This window comes from Aspergillus steynii, assembly GCF_002849105.1.
Source record: "Aspergillus steynii IBT 23096 chromosome Unknown P170scaffold_6, whole genome shotgun sequence".
NCBI classification, from domain to species: Eukaryota; Fungi; Ascomycota; class Eurotiomycetes; order Eurotiales; family Aspergillaceae; genus Aspergillus; species Aspergillus steynii.
This window is the reverse complement of record NW_020194403.1, coordinates 963,417-977,501: the sequence shown is the minus strand read 5'-3', so window position 1 is coordinate 977,501 and position 14,085 is coordinate 963,417. Positions and strand designations below refer to the sequence as shown.

The following is a 14,085-nucleotide window of genomic DNA, read 5'->3' as shown; positions in this document are numbered from 1 at the left end:
ATGATATGTGAATGTCAATGAGACGACTATTTTGGCTGTAGACTTCCTCGAGACAGATTACTCCGTTTATATCTGATCTTAAGACCTATATCTAGAACATAAGGGTATCGTATATCAACAGACAATTAATCCAATGCAAACACCACGCTTGTCCTATCCTTACCATGCACCCATAACCATAACGCCACGCAATAAACCATCTTTCCAAACCCACAGAAAAAAGAAACTCAAATAAAACTCAATCCTCCCTTACCCCATCCCCAGACCAATCCCCAGAAGAAGAAGAAGAAAGAGAAGAATTATACATCTCCTGCAACGACAACCCACCCATCCCTTTCTTCTTCCCCCTGCCCCGTTCCCCTACATCAGCACCACCAGCAGAAAGAGTATGTCCTCTCCCCCTCCCCGACGCCAACTTCCACCGCACCGGCACATCCGCCAGCTCAGCCACCGGGATCCCCGTCTTGCGCAGATCCGTCGCCTGGTAGCTTTCTTTCTCGATGCTGAAGCTGCCGTAGCATGGGTTGCGGTGGAGCGCGGAGAGGTGGTTGTGGCGGGAGGGTTGGAGGGTGCAGGTTAGGGTTTTGCTGCGGGTCGAGGTCGAGGATGAAGCTGAGGTTGAGGGGGATGTTGATGTTGATGTTGTAGCGAAGGACGAGGAAGAATGGGAAGGCAAAGGTATGCTGAGCGGGGAGTTCGCGATGGCTGATTTCGCGGCTTGCGGGGATTCGAAGACCGCGATGGTGTTGCGCGGGGCGCTGGGGTTGGTGTTTGTTTGGTCGTACTGTTTTTCCACACTCCACTGTTAGTGTCATCAGGCCAAGGTGGGGTATAGGGTGGAATTGATCAAGGGAAAAGAGGGAAGGAGGACGCACCTTGAGATTCCGGAATGTCACTACTTCGCCGTATTTCTGCAGTGCGGAGAGCACGCGTTTGCTTTCGGAGAGGGATTGCGGCGGAGGGTGGATGGTTAGGTGGACGGATTGCGAGGCCAGATGGCGCGCTAGGGGGGAGGCCATTTCGGGATTTCCTCTAGTTAGATGAGAGAGTGTTGTAGGGAGATGGGATTTGGGGAAGAGAAAGAGACTTGGAGATGGAGAATGCGGTGGAGAGCGGAGCGGTGGAAGCCGGCAAATTCAGGCATCAATTTCTATATTATATCTTTTAGACTGAGTATGATTATTTATAATAAATTTATTGGGTATTCAATAGAAGATTCGTTAAAGCTATCGCTTGATCATCGCAGCATCACAGCATCACACAAAAGTAGTAAACGGTCCTCGCCAACCGTCTGGGGCGTCATCATCCGACACCGACTCCTTCTTATACCAGACTCGGGGGAGCTTTTCCACGAACTCCACCTCAGTCCAATGGTGCTTGCGTCCATCTTTATGATGCCCAAACAGGTCGACAATGGCATCCGCGACGAAGTTTTTCCAATTCATGCCCTCACCCGCATTCATCGAACCCACGGGGTCCATCCCCATCTCCGTCGCCAGGGTATAGCACCTCACCATAGTCTGCCAGCAGTACTTCAGATACTGACCCAAAGCTTCTCGATTTCCCGGATGCATCGGATCATGCGGAACACCCAGCCTGCCCCTCGGTGGCCTGTAGCCCGCGAAATCCATCACATCCAGCGCCAGCTCCACGGGAAGTCCCCGCTGGCACAACACCGCGCGAACCTCATCTACCTCGTCCCCTGACGGCGCATACCCCCAGCCCTCCGGCATCCACAGCGCCAGGAACTCGTGGATGGGCACCCGTCCATAAAACCCCACGGGATTATTCTCGGCCTTGTATTTGAAATCCCACAAGGACGCACGTGCGCATTGTCTCTTCCCCTTATTTCTCATCATTGCGTTGTATCCTTCGTCGAGAAGCCAATGCTCGCTCTTTCCCGTGTTGGTCCGCAAGTCGAGTCTACCGCAGGATTCTTCCATGCCGAAGAACTGCGTGTGCGGGTATGTCCTCACATCCCAGGGGGTTACGCCCGCCGCCGTGATGAGCGTCTTCTGGTAGAATTTGGCGTTGCGGTAGTCATTTTCCTCCGTCCTGCCGGATGCAAAGTCCCAGGTCTCCGGGAAGCAGTAGGCGATGTTCAGGCAGATGTAGACCTTGGTCATGTGTTGGCATATCTTGTCCCATCCGAGATCACCGGGCTTTTTCCGTCAGCTGAGGATTGAAGGATAAGGGGGAGGGGGGTAACTTACACCTTCCCAAAAGTCACCCACGTACCAGAACTTCAACAGGTCATGAGAATCGGGATGGGCGCAGACCCGCAAGATGGGATCCATCTCACCATAGAGCAACAGGGTCTGCAGGATCTGAAAGTTGAAGAACGCGGCGTCGTTCATGTGGGGATACTCCCAGTGCTCGCTACGGCTATGGGGTGGACGAAGAAACGCCGACATCAGGCGTTCTTCGTAGGGGATCGGGTCGCATTCGCACATTTCATGGCGACAGCTGAGTGGGAAGTCCTCGTTGCGCCAGCGCCGCACGGTGGGCAAGATCTTGCGAACGGTCGCATCGGAGAGGATCACGTCCGATGGCTGAGGCGGTTCGTAGTGCGCTGGATACTTCTTTCGCTCGCAGGCGGCGTGCTCGGCGAGGTTTTGGACGAACGCGTTGACGAAGTGGGTGAGGTCTTTGGCTTGGTTGGGCTTCATGCGCGGGTAGAGGTTCGTGGCGAAGTTGTTCCATGGCGTGGGGGATTTCCATTCGAGATTTGAGGCGAGGAGACCCCAGGGGATATTGTGCGCCTGATGCGCCATTTCTATTGGATTGAGAGGACTGGATCTGGGTGGTTACGGAGTAGTAGAAGGTAAGGAAATGAACCTATGAAGCGGAGCGGTGGAATTGACTATCCCCCAATTGGTGCAGATAAGGTTGATCTTGGGATTTTCTTAACAGTCACTCCTACTTACTTCTTTCCACTCTCCGGTCTCTAGCAAATCGGCACATATATGTCATACTACGCCTTATTTCAAAAAAAAGGGAAGACTCACCCCAATCGGAATATTAAGCCTCAATTCCCGATCCAACGCACTAATCCTCAGCTCCTTCTCCGTCAACTCCCACCCCACAACCTCCAAATTCGTCCCCAATCCCTCTAAACGATTCCTATTCGAGGCAGGTATCCACTTCAAAGATACCTTGTTAGCTAGCGGTATGACATGATGCTTGGTTTACGCGGAGACAATATATCCCGGAAACAGTTCCCTTGCCACTGGGGCATTTGGGAAGTACACAGATGCGTCATTTTTTCAAATATCGGCCTGTGTTTAGCCCTGAATCCGTCGCATCTCCGCTGATACGGCAGGGCCATGAGACATCCATGGATGATAGCGAGCTGAGATGGGGCAATTGATGCGTTGGTTGTGGGTGACCAGGGTACGGTGGCGAGTGCTGCACACTTGAGGGGCTGTCATCCTTGCTATTTAACTAACTTATGCATAGGGCCGGGCCAGACTCATGCGACTTATCAAGATTAGCCCTGATCTACAGCTCTTTAATCTGATGGTGGCCGTGAACCCCGCGGTCTGAAATTGATGCTATCGCCATCCGGTCACCTTTTTTGGTTTTCCGGGACCGGCCCACTATACTTGCATGCTCATCCATATCATGCATCGTACTTTCAGCTCTGCTGAGTCTGCAGGATGTCATCTTGATGCATGCTATGCGAGCGGGGTAAAGAAAACTATCTCCTGCACCAATGACATAGGCCGAACCAACAGCATGGTGGCCTCCTGTCCAACATTGCAAGGTTCGTGGGAAGGAAGAGGCAATTTTCATGTGTCATTAGATTAATTGTCTATTGCCATATGCGGCCCCTCATGATTGATGAAGAAGGATCCCTGGAATTGTCATCGGTACTACCAAGTTAACCTGCAGTTCAGGCCTTGGTCTACATCCTATAAAGTCGAGATCATCTCCGGGGCACTGGTAGAACTTTTCTCAACCAGCGAGGATCTCAATTCTTTTGAAACAATTCAAGAAAAAGATCCACAAGCCCCGTCATTCAATATGGCTTCTCTTCTCAAAGGTGCAGCAAAGGAGACCACCAACATCGTTCTCGACCTGAACAAGGAAGTAGAAAAGCTATTCAGCAGTAGGTGTACCTCCTCGAATGTGGTGCAGCCCAATCTTTCTGATCCCTGGTAGACCTTGTAGATTAGCCGCAGCAGGTCCTCCATGTCTATTCGTACAGTGATCAGACCAGAGCCATTGTGGAAAAGTCATGCATTGCTTTCAAGAACGTGGACATGTCTACGACCAAGCTCTCCGACATTCGAGAGCTCCTGGTCAGCGAGGGGGTCCTGGAGCCGACATTGTAAGTAATTCTAGATGCTAAGAAGAACTTAAGAAGTCTCATTCTCTCCACAGGCTGTGGAGTGCCTTCTGCAACCAGCGCGGCGCCAAGATTCTTGATACCACAAGCTTCAAGGCATACCTCGGTATATTGAGTGAGAAGGTGAGTTCTTCCGTGCCAGGTTTTGAGGGACGACTGAGTAAATAACGTCAACATAGTCAAGTGAGGTTGGAGTAAGTGTTAACTTCTTCCTATGGTAGCTGGTTCGCCAGATGTACTGACCGGTCCAAGGACATTGCCGAAGACAACGCCGACAGCTACAGGGTTTACCTCAAGTCGGAAAAAATCTTTGATTATGATCATCTCCGAGCTGCCCTCAGTCGAGATGCCAAAGTATCAGTTGATGTAGGTGACTGGGCAACACTCTGAAGTGGCTCTTTCTAACCCTTTTTCCACGTGCAGAAGAAAGTCCTCGAGCTGCCGTCGGCTTCCCAGCCGAAGGCCCCAGAGCTTCCCAGCAGCTTCAGCCACAATATCTTCCTCAACCCGAACACAACCTTCAGCATTGTGTAGGGACGCCCACTTGCTCGAGAAACCACTGATCGCTGACTCACGTCTCTACTATCCAGTCATGCTGCGGACATGTCGGAGACACAATGGAGTGTCGTCCTTCGCAACAACTCTCTCCTGAATGCTTACCGAGTGGTTGACGCAGGAGGAAAGATTGGAAAGATCGTGGAGCGCTCAATGCATACCGGTAAGCCAGTGAACCTTCTCCTACACTCTGCTAATCCTGATGCTGATTCAACATTGAAGCCTTTGCCCTCAAACCGCGCCTGTTCCAGAACTACCAGATCTCTGCCAATGCGGCCTCCGACTCTATTGCAAAGCAGAAGGTATGGCTATCTCCTTTCCCCCTCTAATAGATACCTTCAGTTTGCTGAAATACAAAACTCCGACCAGCAAACGCTGCGCATCCCTCGATTCCGCGTCGAAGACGATTCGTACGTTGAGCAGTTCGAGAAAACGAAGTTTGTCTCTCGAGCCATTGCTCAGAGCTCCCTATCCCAGCTTGCAGCGGAGTTGGCTGTGTAGGTCATTCCTTTCTCCCATGTCATGTGGGGTTTCAACTGATAAGCACAACCAAAGTGAAGGGGGTGCTTTCGGATGTAGCGCCAGTCTGTCCGCTAGCTACGGTGAAGATAATTCTTCTTCATCCTCGTCGAGCTCGAGTGAAGACACTCGTGTCATGACTATTACCTACAATGTATGATCGATCCCCGTTTGAAGTGTCAATGTTCTCCCGCTTACGATCCTGGACAGTTCCCACGAGCTGTCATCGATTTTGACCGCTACAGTCTTGACCTCTCCGAGGAGTGTCAGCTCGACCTGGCCTCTGTCGACTCAGTCTCCGCCATCGATGAATTCAAAGACAAATACGGTATGAACCCAGAAACTAACACCCATGCTACGATGGGCCTTCCGCAGTGTCGAGAGTATTAACTCGACAATAGGCCGCTTCTTCCCCACCCGCATCGAACTGGGTGGAAGACTTCATTCCTCAGAAGAATCCACCTCCTCGACTACTGCTGGCAAAGCCGATCAGGCCAAGTCCATGCGAGCGGCTGCGGCGCTCTCGTTCTCGTCGCCCTATGTGCAGGCCTCGGCGAAGGTCAACTATGCTCAATCGTCCGACTCCAGCTCACAGAACGCCGGAGCCTCCTCCAGCAAGTCTGTTTGCTGGGAAGCCAAGGGTGGCGATACGCTGCTATGCAACGAATTGCCGGGTCGACCCCAGCCAAACTGCTACCAAACGACAACTCGACGAACCAGAAGTTCTACATCAATGTTGAGACCACCAACACCAATGAAGACCACCAGGTATGCATGCCAACCTTGTTTGCTCATATAGTGCGCGATGCCTTTTCCAGTCCCTATTAACCAGCTACAGCTCAAATACAAATACCCCTACCGCATCTACAACAAAACCAACACCGGCGATGGACAGACCAGCTGGTTGAGCATCAGCCCCGTCCTGCAGGGCTTCTTGAACACCTCCATGATTTGGTCCGGCAAGCTTGAAAACGCCACGACATTCCAGTTCGTCTACTCGCCTGCCGGCAAACACTCCCCGTACGTCCAGAATGGCGATGAGGTTTACATTGCCATGTTCGACCAAGACGGGAAGGAGATTGCTTGGGCGGAGCGCATCCTGAACCCCCCGGATTGTGTGGGTATGGATTGGGACATCAAGACGAATCCTGATCATTACTCCTTCAAGGTCCAATATATTTGAGGGGGGTGATTAATCGTTTGAGAAAGTATTTGAGGCAAAGAGTGAGGTGGTTGGTGGTCTGTGTTCTAGTGTTGGCAGGTTCACTTTGTTCTTTGGTGGAACAAACTGCTCCTTTAAAAAGGTGTTCAGTCAGAGACTTGGATAGGTTTTTGGCTTTACGGAGCGCCGCCATTCGCGGTTCACTTTGCGTCAGCTGCTGGAAACAAGCACCCTACCGGGTGCTTGGGAAAGAGGCTTGGACTATTAGTCTCTTGTTGCTTTGACTCTATTTGCTTCTATTCTCGTACTTTTACGCACTCGTTGTCTGAGTTTATAATGAGACTGTCTGAATTGTTACATCCTAGTCGGCTGAACCATTCTATCATTATCTTCCATAATCTCTTCTCTTTGCCATCGTTGAGCAGGCAGAAAAGAGCAGGATAGAAGAGGGAGATGTAGTCGGTGCCATTGCCTTTGCTTCTTTCTTTCTACCTATCTGGCCTTTCAACCTTCTTTTAATATTCTGAACCATTCGGAATCCGGACGAAGCCAGCCGAGTCAAGTTGAAGCTAAACAGCTGAACTGCTTGTCGGCTATTTGGCCCTGTCGAATACAACTTTGTGGGTAGAAGTCTAAACGAGTAAAGACAGAATATTGATTAATTTTAAAATATATGAAATAAAATCCCGAATCCCAATCCAAACAGCAAACAACCCGGAGTATCACCATCAAGCCCTCAAAACGCCAGTGCCAAAAGTAGAAAGAGAAGAAATCCAACACGGATAGTAAAACTTTTCTCAATCCAGAACAACCATTATTATCATTAAGTAAACCGCTCTCCAGGCCAATTACCCTGCCATTAATCCGACTCTACTCTGGGATCTATTGGACCGCTTCGACCGCGCTGGTTTCCGCATACGCAGAGCTGGCATGATCGGGTCCTGCCCCATTCATACCGGGGTCGCCGGGTATGCCGACGAGCTTGTCGATGAGGTCGTCGTGGCCCATGAGGCCCTCGAAGCCGTTTGTCGGGTGCGACTCGCGCGAGACAGGCACGTGGCTGTCCGACGGCGGGTAATGAAGGTGCGTGTAGTGGTTGGAGCCGACGTCGCCAGGGATGGTGGTGGAGGGTGTCGACCACGTCGCCTGACCGGTTCCCATCTCGTCAAGGGACTGCGAGCCGCTGCCGAAGATGTTGTTCAGCACGCTGTTGTTGTCGTGGTAGTGGCTGTCGTGGCCCATATTGTAGCCGCCCAGGTTGGGGTGCGAGAGGATGTCGGGCACGTTGAGCATCACGGATCCTCCGCTGCTGCTGGACCCGTGGAGGTGGGTCGCCGGTTGGCTGGTTTCTTGCGGTGGGAGGGGCGGGAAGGGGTCCAGGACTGAGGTGACGGCTGTCTTGTCACTGAGGCCGTCCTCGGGTTTAGTGATGGCGTGCAGGAAATCAAAGTGTCCAGTCGGGTACATGTTCTCTGGCGGCGCTTGATACATGGACCATGAGGGCTGCGACGTCCCGCTATGGTGGAGGAGATCATGCTGAGGGTGATGATGGGAATGGGGAGCCGCGGGAGGAGCGGGCGGAGGGGGTGGAGCATGGTAGACATTAGGGGTTGGCTTGTTAAGCAGGATGGAATCAAGGGATAGAGGAGGGAGGTCGATGCCGGTGGCTGCTGGCCGCGGACTGTTGGTGGTGATGCGGTCCGGCGGAGGAATGAGCCTCTGCCAGGTTGTTGTGCCAACCTCGCCTGGCCGAGTCTGGCGGAATTTCCAGAGCAGGATGGCCATAGGTACGCTGTCCTCCTCTGGTTGAGGAGCGTACGGGTTGGCGGAGTGTCGTCGGGAAGGGGGCGTGGCCCGGATCTCCTGCACCACCGACATGGTGCGCAGGAACCGTCTGGATCGCTCGTCGCCAGCGTCAGGGTGACTGGGGCCCTCCTCCGCCATTTGTGTAAGATGGGTGAAGAGTTGGGCCCACCACTTGGGCTCAAACAGCCGCGTCACCTTAGTCGACGATGGCTTGCAAAGCTCCTTGCCCAGAGCACAATCCATCTCCTGGCCGTTGTCGTAGATCAAAGTATTGCAGGTCCAGTTGTCCATCTGGTTAACCATAGGAGCATCGCTCGTGGCCGGGTGGGCGAAGTCCAATTCCATGTGAATTCCCAGGCTGGACCTAGGAGGAGGGAAATCATCCATCAGGTTGAGGCTCGCCTCCAGATAGATGATCTCGCAGTTTATGGGGCGGTTGAGGTCCGCCATCAACGAGTTCAGATGAGGAAAGCTAGTTCGCCAGCCCGCGACATTTTCCAGAGGCATTGGCGGGGCTACGGGGAGACGCTGGTCTCCCTGAAGACGCGTGTATTCATGATACGCTTTCTCGATCTGGTCCTGTCGATGCGGCGCGTTAACCCACATCCCAAAGCTGAGACCGTGGATTGTGTGAACCGCGGGATCACGCATAGTTGGGTTCAGAACGAAGTGTGGCGGGGGCAGCTCCCCGGGGTAGGGCTGCATCATCCGCAAATGATCATTGTAGGGATTGTGCAGATGGTGCCCATAGTGGCTCGACAAGGGAAGGTCAACGGGACTCCTCCACTTGGGTCCGATGGAGTGAGACTGGCTGCTGGCGCGGTCTGCCGGTTGTTCACGAACCAGTCGTTCCCCTGGATACATCGTTAGTAAGATATTATGGTGTTTGGGCCATGGTGGTCATACAATCAGGATCCCCTTTGAGGAACGAATCCAGGACCTGGAGGTGGCTCGACACCTGCTTCCTGGTTCTCTTCTTCCCCGTGGCCTTGAAAATGAACTCGGCAATCAGTTCGTTGCGTCCGTACGACTTGCCGCGTTCAGACCACTTTCTTCTTCCCATAGGAGGGTTTGCCTCGAGAGCTGAACCAAGTTAGCCGAATTTCCTTGATACACCCGGAACAAAGTATATCTCGACTTGCCCTGTTGAAAAGCGTCCTCGAGCTCATCCGACCATACTGGCTCTCCATCCTTGCCCGTATCCCTGCGAGGCCGTGCCCGATACTCCAGATACTTCTGCGACTTGAGGTAGCTCCTTCCCCTACGCGGTCCAGCGAGACTAGGACCAAACGACTGCAACCGTCGGAGCTTCTTGGCCTGGATCCGGTTGGCTAGCACCTGAGGGTGGTGATAGCCAGAGGCATTAGGCAGCGGGTGGGCAGGGACCGGAGGGGGTTGAGGGTATTTGACGGCATATTGGGAGGGATGGTCATCCCGCACGGTGGCATCGCTGTAGGCTAGGCTATCCGAATAGGACTGGACATTCCCAGATGTATTCTGAAGAGCCCGGTCCGAATGGGCAGATAGACTCTCCAGAGCCGGGGGAATCTGAGGGACCATACAGCCGGGTTGCCAGTCAGTAGCCATGGAGCCAGCACCACCTTGAGGGGCAGTAGGATTCCCGCAAGACGCAAGAATGACAAATTCCACGGGAAGAGAAAAAAAAGAAAGGAAAGAACTTGAAGCCCGCAAAATATTTCCTACCAGACAGAAGACCGCTGGAGGGCTTTGCTAAGCAGCGATCAAGAACGCAAATGCTGGAAGAGAATGTTAGAACCTGGGAAAGAGAATGTGAGAGCGAAGAGCATGGTGTTTATAGGGAACTCATTCCCTCCCCTAGAGAGGAGTAGCTACATTGCTGGATCGCGCTGCTTGTTTAGAAGAAGGTAGTATCCCCTCCTCCCTCGAGGGCAACGACGACTTGGTTTCCAAGGTGGGGGTAGGAGAGCGAGAGCGAACAAACACCCTTGGGCCCGAGCCCTCACGCGTCTGGAGACCGAGGAGGAAGGGTTGCAGCAAATCAGGAGGAAAGGAAACCCCCGAATGGAACCCGACGGAGAGTTGGATGCAAGGGGGCATTCGCGGAGCAGCACCTGCTCGGGGATTTCTTTCAGGCGGAGAAAATCGCCCAGAGACGAACCGTGATCGTCGCTCGTTCAAGCAGGTACCAAAGAGTAATGATGAACAAGAGTTGTGGCAAAGACCACCGTTTGGAATGCCGAGTCGCCAGCAATGGGACCTCATCGTCCTGGTTGTGGAATGTGAAGGTTGTTTACAAAACAGCGCAAAGGAATGTTCATCGTAAGAAGCCAAGCATCTAGCCTTGATCAGGTTGATATCCAGGGTTGCTCGAAGCATGTTGTAGAGACGTGAAAGAGGGAGAAAGGAACGCTAGAATTTGACAAGGATATGATAACCCCAGATTGGGGATAAGACCATTAATACATAGAACATCCCATTCGGATGCACGAGGGGGGCCCTAGGGAACTTTGACAAGAGCCTCTTGCAGGACGCGTTATGCACGTACTGACAGCAGGAACGTGTCTGGCCGGCGACCTGCTGCTGCACTCAACCTCGACCAAGCAAGGGATGGACTTCGCGAAGACCAAACCATTGCAAGACCGTCTTGTTCCCCTATGCGCGAAGGGAGAAAGGGGACGACACTCTTGTTTCTTGAGTCTCGCTTTAGTCCTCTCCCTCGTCCGCGGCCCCTACAGTAAATTTCTTGCGACCGCCTGCCGTGAGCTTTTGTAGTTTGACCCTGTCCATCTGTTCCCCTACTTTCTTTTCGATCTGCTCGATCTCTTGCTCGGCATCGACCGCCTCTGCGTTGGCGAATTCGAGCACCAGTTTTCTACCCAACAAATGCGTGTTCTTCAGCGCGTCCATGGCATTTTCCGCTTCGCGAGCGCTTACGAAGTCAGCAAAACCGAACCCGCGAGCAGACCGGTCAAACTTCTGAGGCACCCGCACAGACCGAAGCTGGCCGTAGGCACCAAAGAGAGACCTGATATCTTTCTTGTTCGCTTGGAACGGCAAGTTCTTGATGATGATTTTCGTTCTTCTTGCCGCGATCTTCTTCGCGGTGTCTTCCCGTCGTCGCTCCTCGGCGGCATCCATGCCCTTGTGGGACGCCCGGATTACCAGTGCATGCTGATCCAGACTGTAGCCTGACATTGCGGCCAGAGCAGCCTGGGCCTGTTCTTTGGTCCTGAAGTCGACAAATCCAAAACCCATACTGAGCGTTTGGCCGGGGTTCTTAGGATCCGGTTTGGTCTTAACCCTGCCAGACACAAAGCCATCCAGTGGCCGGAAGGTTTCCACGAACTTTTGATTCGTGGTAGAGAAATTAAGGTTCTTTACGAATAGAGTCGAGGTGGCCGCGGTGTCCTCGGTTTCATCGGCCGCAAACGTGTCCGCCGTCGAGAAGCCTTGTGAGACAGCCTTGGGCTCGATGGGCTTCTGCGGGACGACCGACGGGTCGAACAAGTTCTTAGGTGCCTTCTCGAGGAAGAGGATCGAATCCCCAACTTTCCGATAGGCAAGGCCCTTGAAGGCTTTTTGCGCCTCGTCCGGTCTTCCAAACTCGGCGATGGCTATCGTGCCGCTGGGAGGCATTAGTAGTCTGGTGAGTTGACCATACGGCTCGAACAATTTCCTAAGGTCGTCAGCTTTGACGCCGAACGAAAAGTTCTTTACGAGGATGGCGGTGTTTCCACGCTCCCGCTGCTTGAAGGCATCAAGGTTGACACCGTTCGCAGTGAAGTAAGCCTTCGTTTCTTGGATAACGTGCGTCTCAGCGTGTGCTTGCTTCACGGCAGCGTCTGCGGAAGTGGGATCCAAAAGGTCAGATTTGGAGACTCCCAGTCGTTCAGCCACCGAGGACATGACAGCGTCAGTCTGTGGATTTGTTAGCGGAGCTGTACGCTCAGATCTGTTGACACAAAACTCACGTTCATATAGAGGGAGTTCCAGGTAAAAGTGGACGAAGAAGCGTCCATCTTTCGCTTGATCTCCTTTTGCTTTTTGACAGGCAATTTCGACAACTCATGCTCATCGATCTTGTAAGTCTTCTTGGCAGAAGCCGGCAGGATGTGCAGCAAACGGCCTTGGAAGTGCTTTCCATCCAGACTCTTGTAAGCCTCAACGGCCGAGTCCGAGTCAACATACTGGACGTATGCAAATCCTTTGCTCTTGTTGAACCTTGTATCAAACGCGATATGAATCTGAGATCGTTAGCGATCGCTCATTGGCAATTGAACTTGAACAAAGAATGATAACATGTGCAAGTTGCCGTTCAGATATAAAGAGGCATCTACTAAAATTCTCTTTCCTGTTCACATCCTGTGCTTTTGCATCTGATGTCCCTATCAGGATAATCATCATATGGGCAACCCCGGAGGGACTTGCATGTTGGTGTATGGGGTAAAGGCGGAAATTTGAAGGGAAAAAAAAAAAAAAAAAAACTAACCTCTTCAATCCGTCCAAACGGTGCAAACAGTGGTTCAAGATCCGGCTCTCTCATATCGTACGCCAAGTTTCTTACAAAGAGACGCGCAGACAAGCGGATGTTCTCGATATTCGTATCCACCGGCGGTGGCGCTTCCGCTGTTTTACCAGCATCCGCACCATCCGGCGACCCACCGTCATCAGAGTCCTCAGAAACTTGCGCAACAGGTTTCGACTCTTCGCGAGCAGGAGCAGCTGGCGGCGCAGAGTTAAACTCCGCTTGCTCGTCCTCGTCTAGAAGACCCAGCAGACGACTCGTCTTTGACCGAAGCCAATCGGAGTCCGACACGGCAGGTTGTTCCTCGGGCTGAGGATCCTGTTGCTCCGTATTTTCCTCCTCCCCAGTGCCGTCGACAACCATAGGCTCAGGTTCAGTAGGGGCTGGCGCCTCGCTATCGTCTCCCTGGCCATCTGCAATCCTAACCCGTTTCCTCTGGGCATAGGTAAGGTCCTGGGCAGTGTCATCCTCTTCGGCAGACTTGTCTTGCATCTGGGTATCTTCGGCAGCCGGGATGAAGGCATCATCGTTGGCCCACGTCTTCGTCTTGGACGATTGTTGCATTAGGGACATGTACTCTTGCATCTTGACATCTTGTTGAGGCTTCTCGCCATCCCGCTTACGCTTGAGCGTACTCTCCGAGGAGTCATCGGGTTTATGAGCTTTACGAGTAGGCTCAGCATCAATCTAGATAATACAGGTCAGTCTCAAGACCACCTTTACCGGTCAGCGTGCACAACAGGAGTATAAGGAATAAAAAAAAAAAAGAAAGGAAAGAAAAGGATGAAAGACCAAGGTCGAAGCCAATGAGGTACATACCGGTTTAGCAATTTCTACTGAGATCTTCGACATCTTCATATATGTCTTATTGAAATACCGAGCAGCCTCCTTGGCTACATCGGAGCTCTTGAAGCCCACGAAGCCAATTCTGCGCTTGGGCAAGACATGGGCATCCGTGACCTGGAAGCGAGTAGCGAAATGCTTTCTCAGTTGATCATTGGAAAAGGTTGGCGGGAGGCCAGAGACGAATACTCTTGTGCTCTCCTCCATGATTGAGAGTTGTTGTGTCCAATGGCTTTTGTTCCAACGCCACGGAAAGAATGGTTGCAGAAGAGGAAGAAGAGAAATTTTTTTTTTTCTTTTTACGTGATGCCGATCTTATAGTGCCGAAGGCGGTGAGGCCAG

At 52.4% G+C, this 14,085-nt stretch overlaps 5 protein-coding genes across 5 annotated transcripts; 1 reads left to right on the top strand and 4 right to left on the bottom strand.

The window, feature by feature from the left end:
* Positions 1–152: 152 nt before the first annotated feature.
* Positions 153–1,118, bottom strand: P170DRAFT_219119 (uncharacterized protein). Its single transcript, XM_024842851.1, has 2 exons — positions 876–1,118; positions 153–784 (listed from the first exon to the last, which is right to left on the bottom strand). The coding sequence occupies exons 1-2, from the start codon at positions 1,017–1,019 to the stop codon at positions 239–241; spliced, it is 690 nt and encodes a 229-aa protein (XP_024701972.1). The 5' UTR covers positions 1,020–1,118; the 3' UTR covers positions 153–238.
* Positions 1,119–1,218: 100 nt separating this feature from the next.
* On the bottom strand, positions 1,219–2,804 carry P170DRAFT_511364 (uncharacterized protein). Its single transcript, XM_024854883.1, has 2 exons — positions 2,214–2,804; positions 1,219–2,162 (listed from the first exon to the last, which is right to left on the bottom strand). Exons 1-2 carry the CDS (start codon positions 2,772–2,774, stop codon positions 1,257–1,259), a joined length of 1,467 nt encoding a protein of 488 aa, XP_024701971.1. The 5' UTR covers positions 2,775–2,804; the 3' UTR covers positions 1,219–1,256.
* A 1,222-nt stretch (positions 2,805–4,026) lies between these two features.
* P170DRAFT_511363 (uncharacterized protein) lies at positions 4,027–6,868 on the top strand (the record flags this gene model as incomplete). The annotated part of the gene is made up of 14 exons (XM_024854882.1): positions 4,027–4,092; positions 4,179–4,333; positions 4,387–4,474; positions 4,531–4,545; positions 4,604–4,717; positions 4,775–4,881; positions 4,942–5,069; positions 5,129–5,208; positions 5,276–5,403; positions 5,462–5,579; positions 5,636–5,753; positions 5,827–6,047; positions 6,146–6,193; positions 6,264–6,868. 14 exons carry the CDS (start codon positions 4,027–4,029, stop codon positions 6,606–6,608), a joined length of 1,731 nt encoding a protein of 576 aa, XP_024701970.1. The 3' UTR covers positions 6,609–6,868.
* A 433-nt stretch (positions 6,869–7,301) lies between these two features.
* Positions 7,302–9,980, bottom strand: abaA (transcription factor AbaA; the record flags this gene model as incomplete). The annotated part of the gene is made up of 3 exons (XM_024851699.1): positions 7,302–9,247; positions 9,300–9,476; positions 9,536–9,980. 3 exons carry the CDS (start codon positions 9,978–9,980, stop codon positions 7,470–7,472), a joined length of 2,400 nt encoding a protein of 799 aa, XP_024701969.1. The 3' UTR covers positions 7,302–7,469.
* Positions 9,981–11,078: 1,098 nt separating this feature from the next.
* mrd1 (RNA-binding ribosome biosynthesis protein MRD1) lies at positions 11,079–13,950 on the bottom strand (the record flags this gene model as incomplete). The annotated part of the gene is made up of 4 exons (XM_024844560.1): positions 11,079–12,293; positions 12,347–12,619; positions 12,865–13,587; positions 13,720–13,950. 4 exons carry the CDS (start codon positions 13,948–13,950, stop codon positions 11,079–11,081), a joined length of 2,442 nt encoding a protein of 813 aa, XP_024701968.1.
* Between the last annotated feature and the right edge of the window lie 135 nt (positions 13,951–14,085).

What these genes read in the sequence shown, in the direction of transcription:
- P170DRAFT_219119 (XM_024842851.1), bottom strand. Translation starts at nt 1,019, where the DNA reads ATGGCCTCCCCCCTAGCGCGCCATCTGGCCTCGCAATCCGTCCACCTA. An exon ending in TGACATTCCGGAATCTCAAG is followed by an intron (nt 785 to 875) that starts GTGCGTCCTCCT and finishes GTGGAAAAACAG; the next exon opens with TACGACCAAACAAACACCAA.
- P170DRAFT_511364 (XM_024854883.1), bottom strand. Translation starts at nt 2,774, where the DNA reads ATGGCGCATCAGGCGCACAATATCCCCTGGGGTCTCCTCGCCTCAAAT. An exon ending in TGGGTGACTTTTGGGAAGGT is followed by an intron (nt 2,163 to 2,213) that starts GTAAGTTACCCC and finishes TGACGGAAAAAG; the next exon opens with CCCGGTGATCTCGGATGGGA.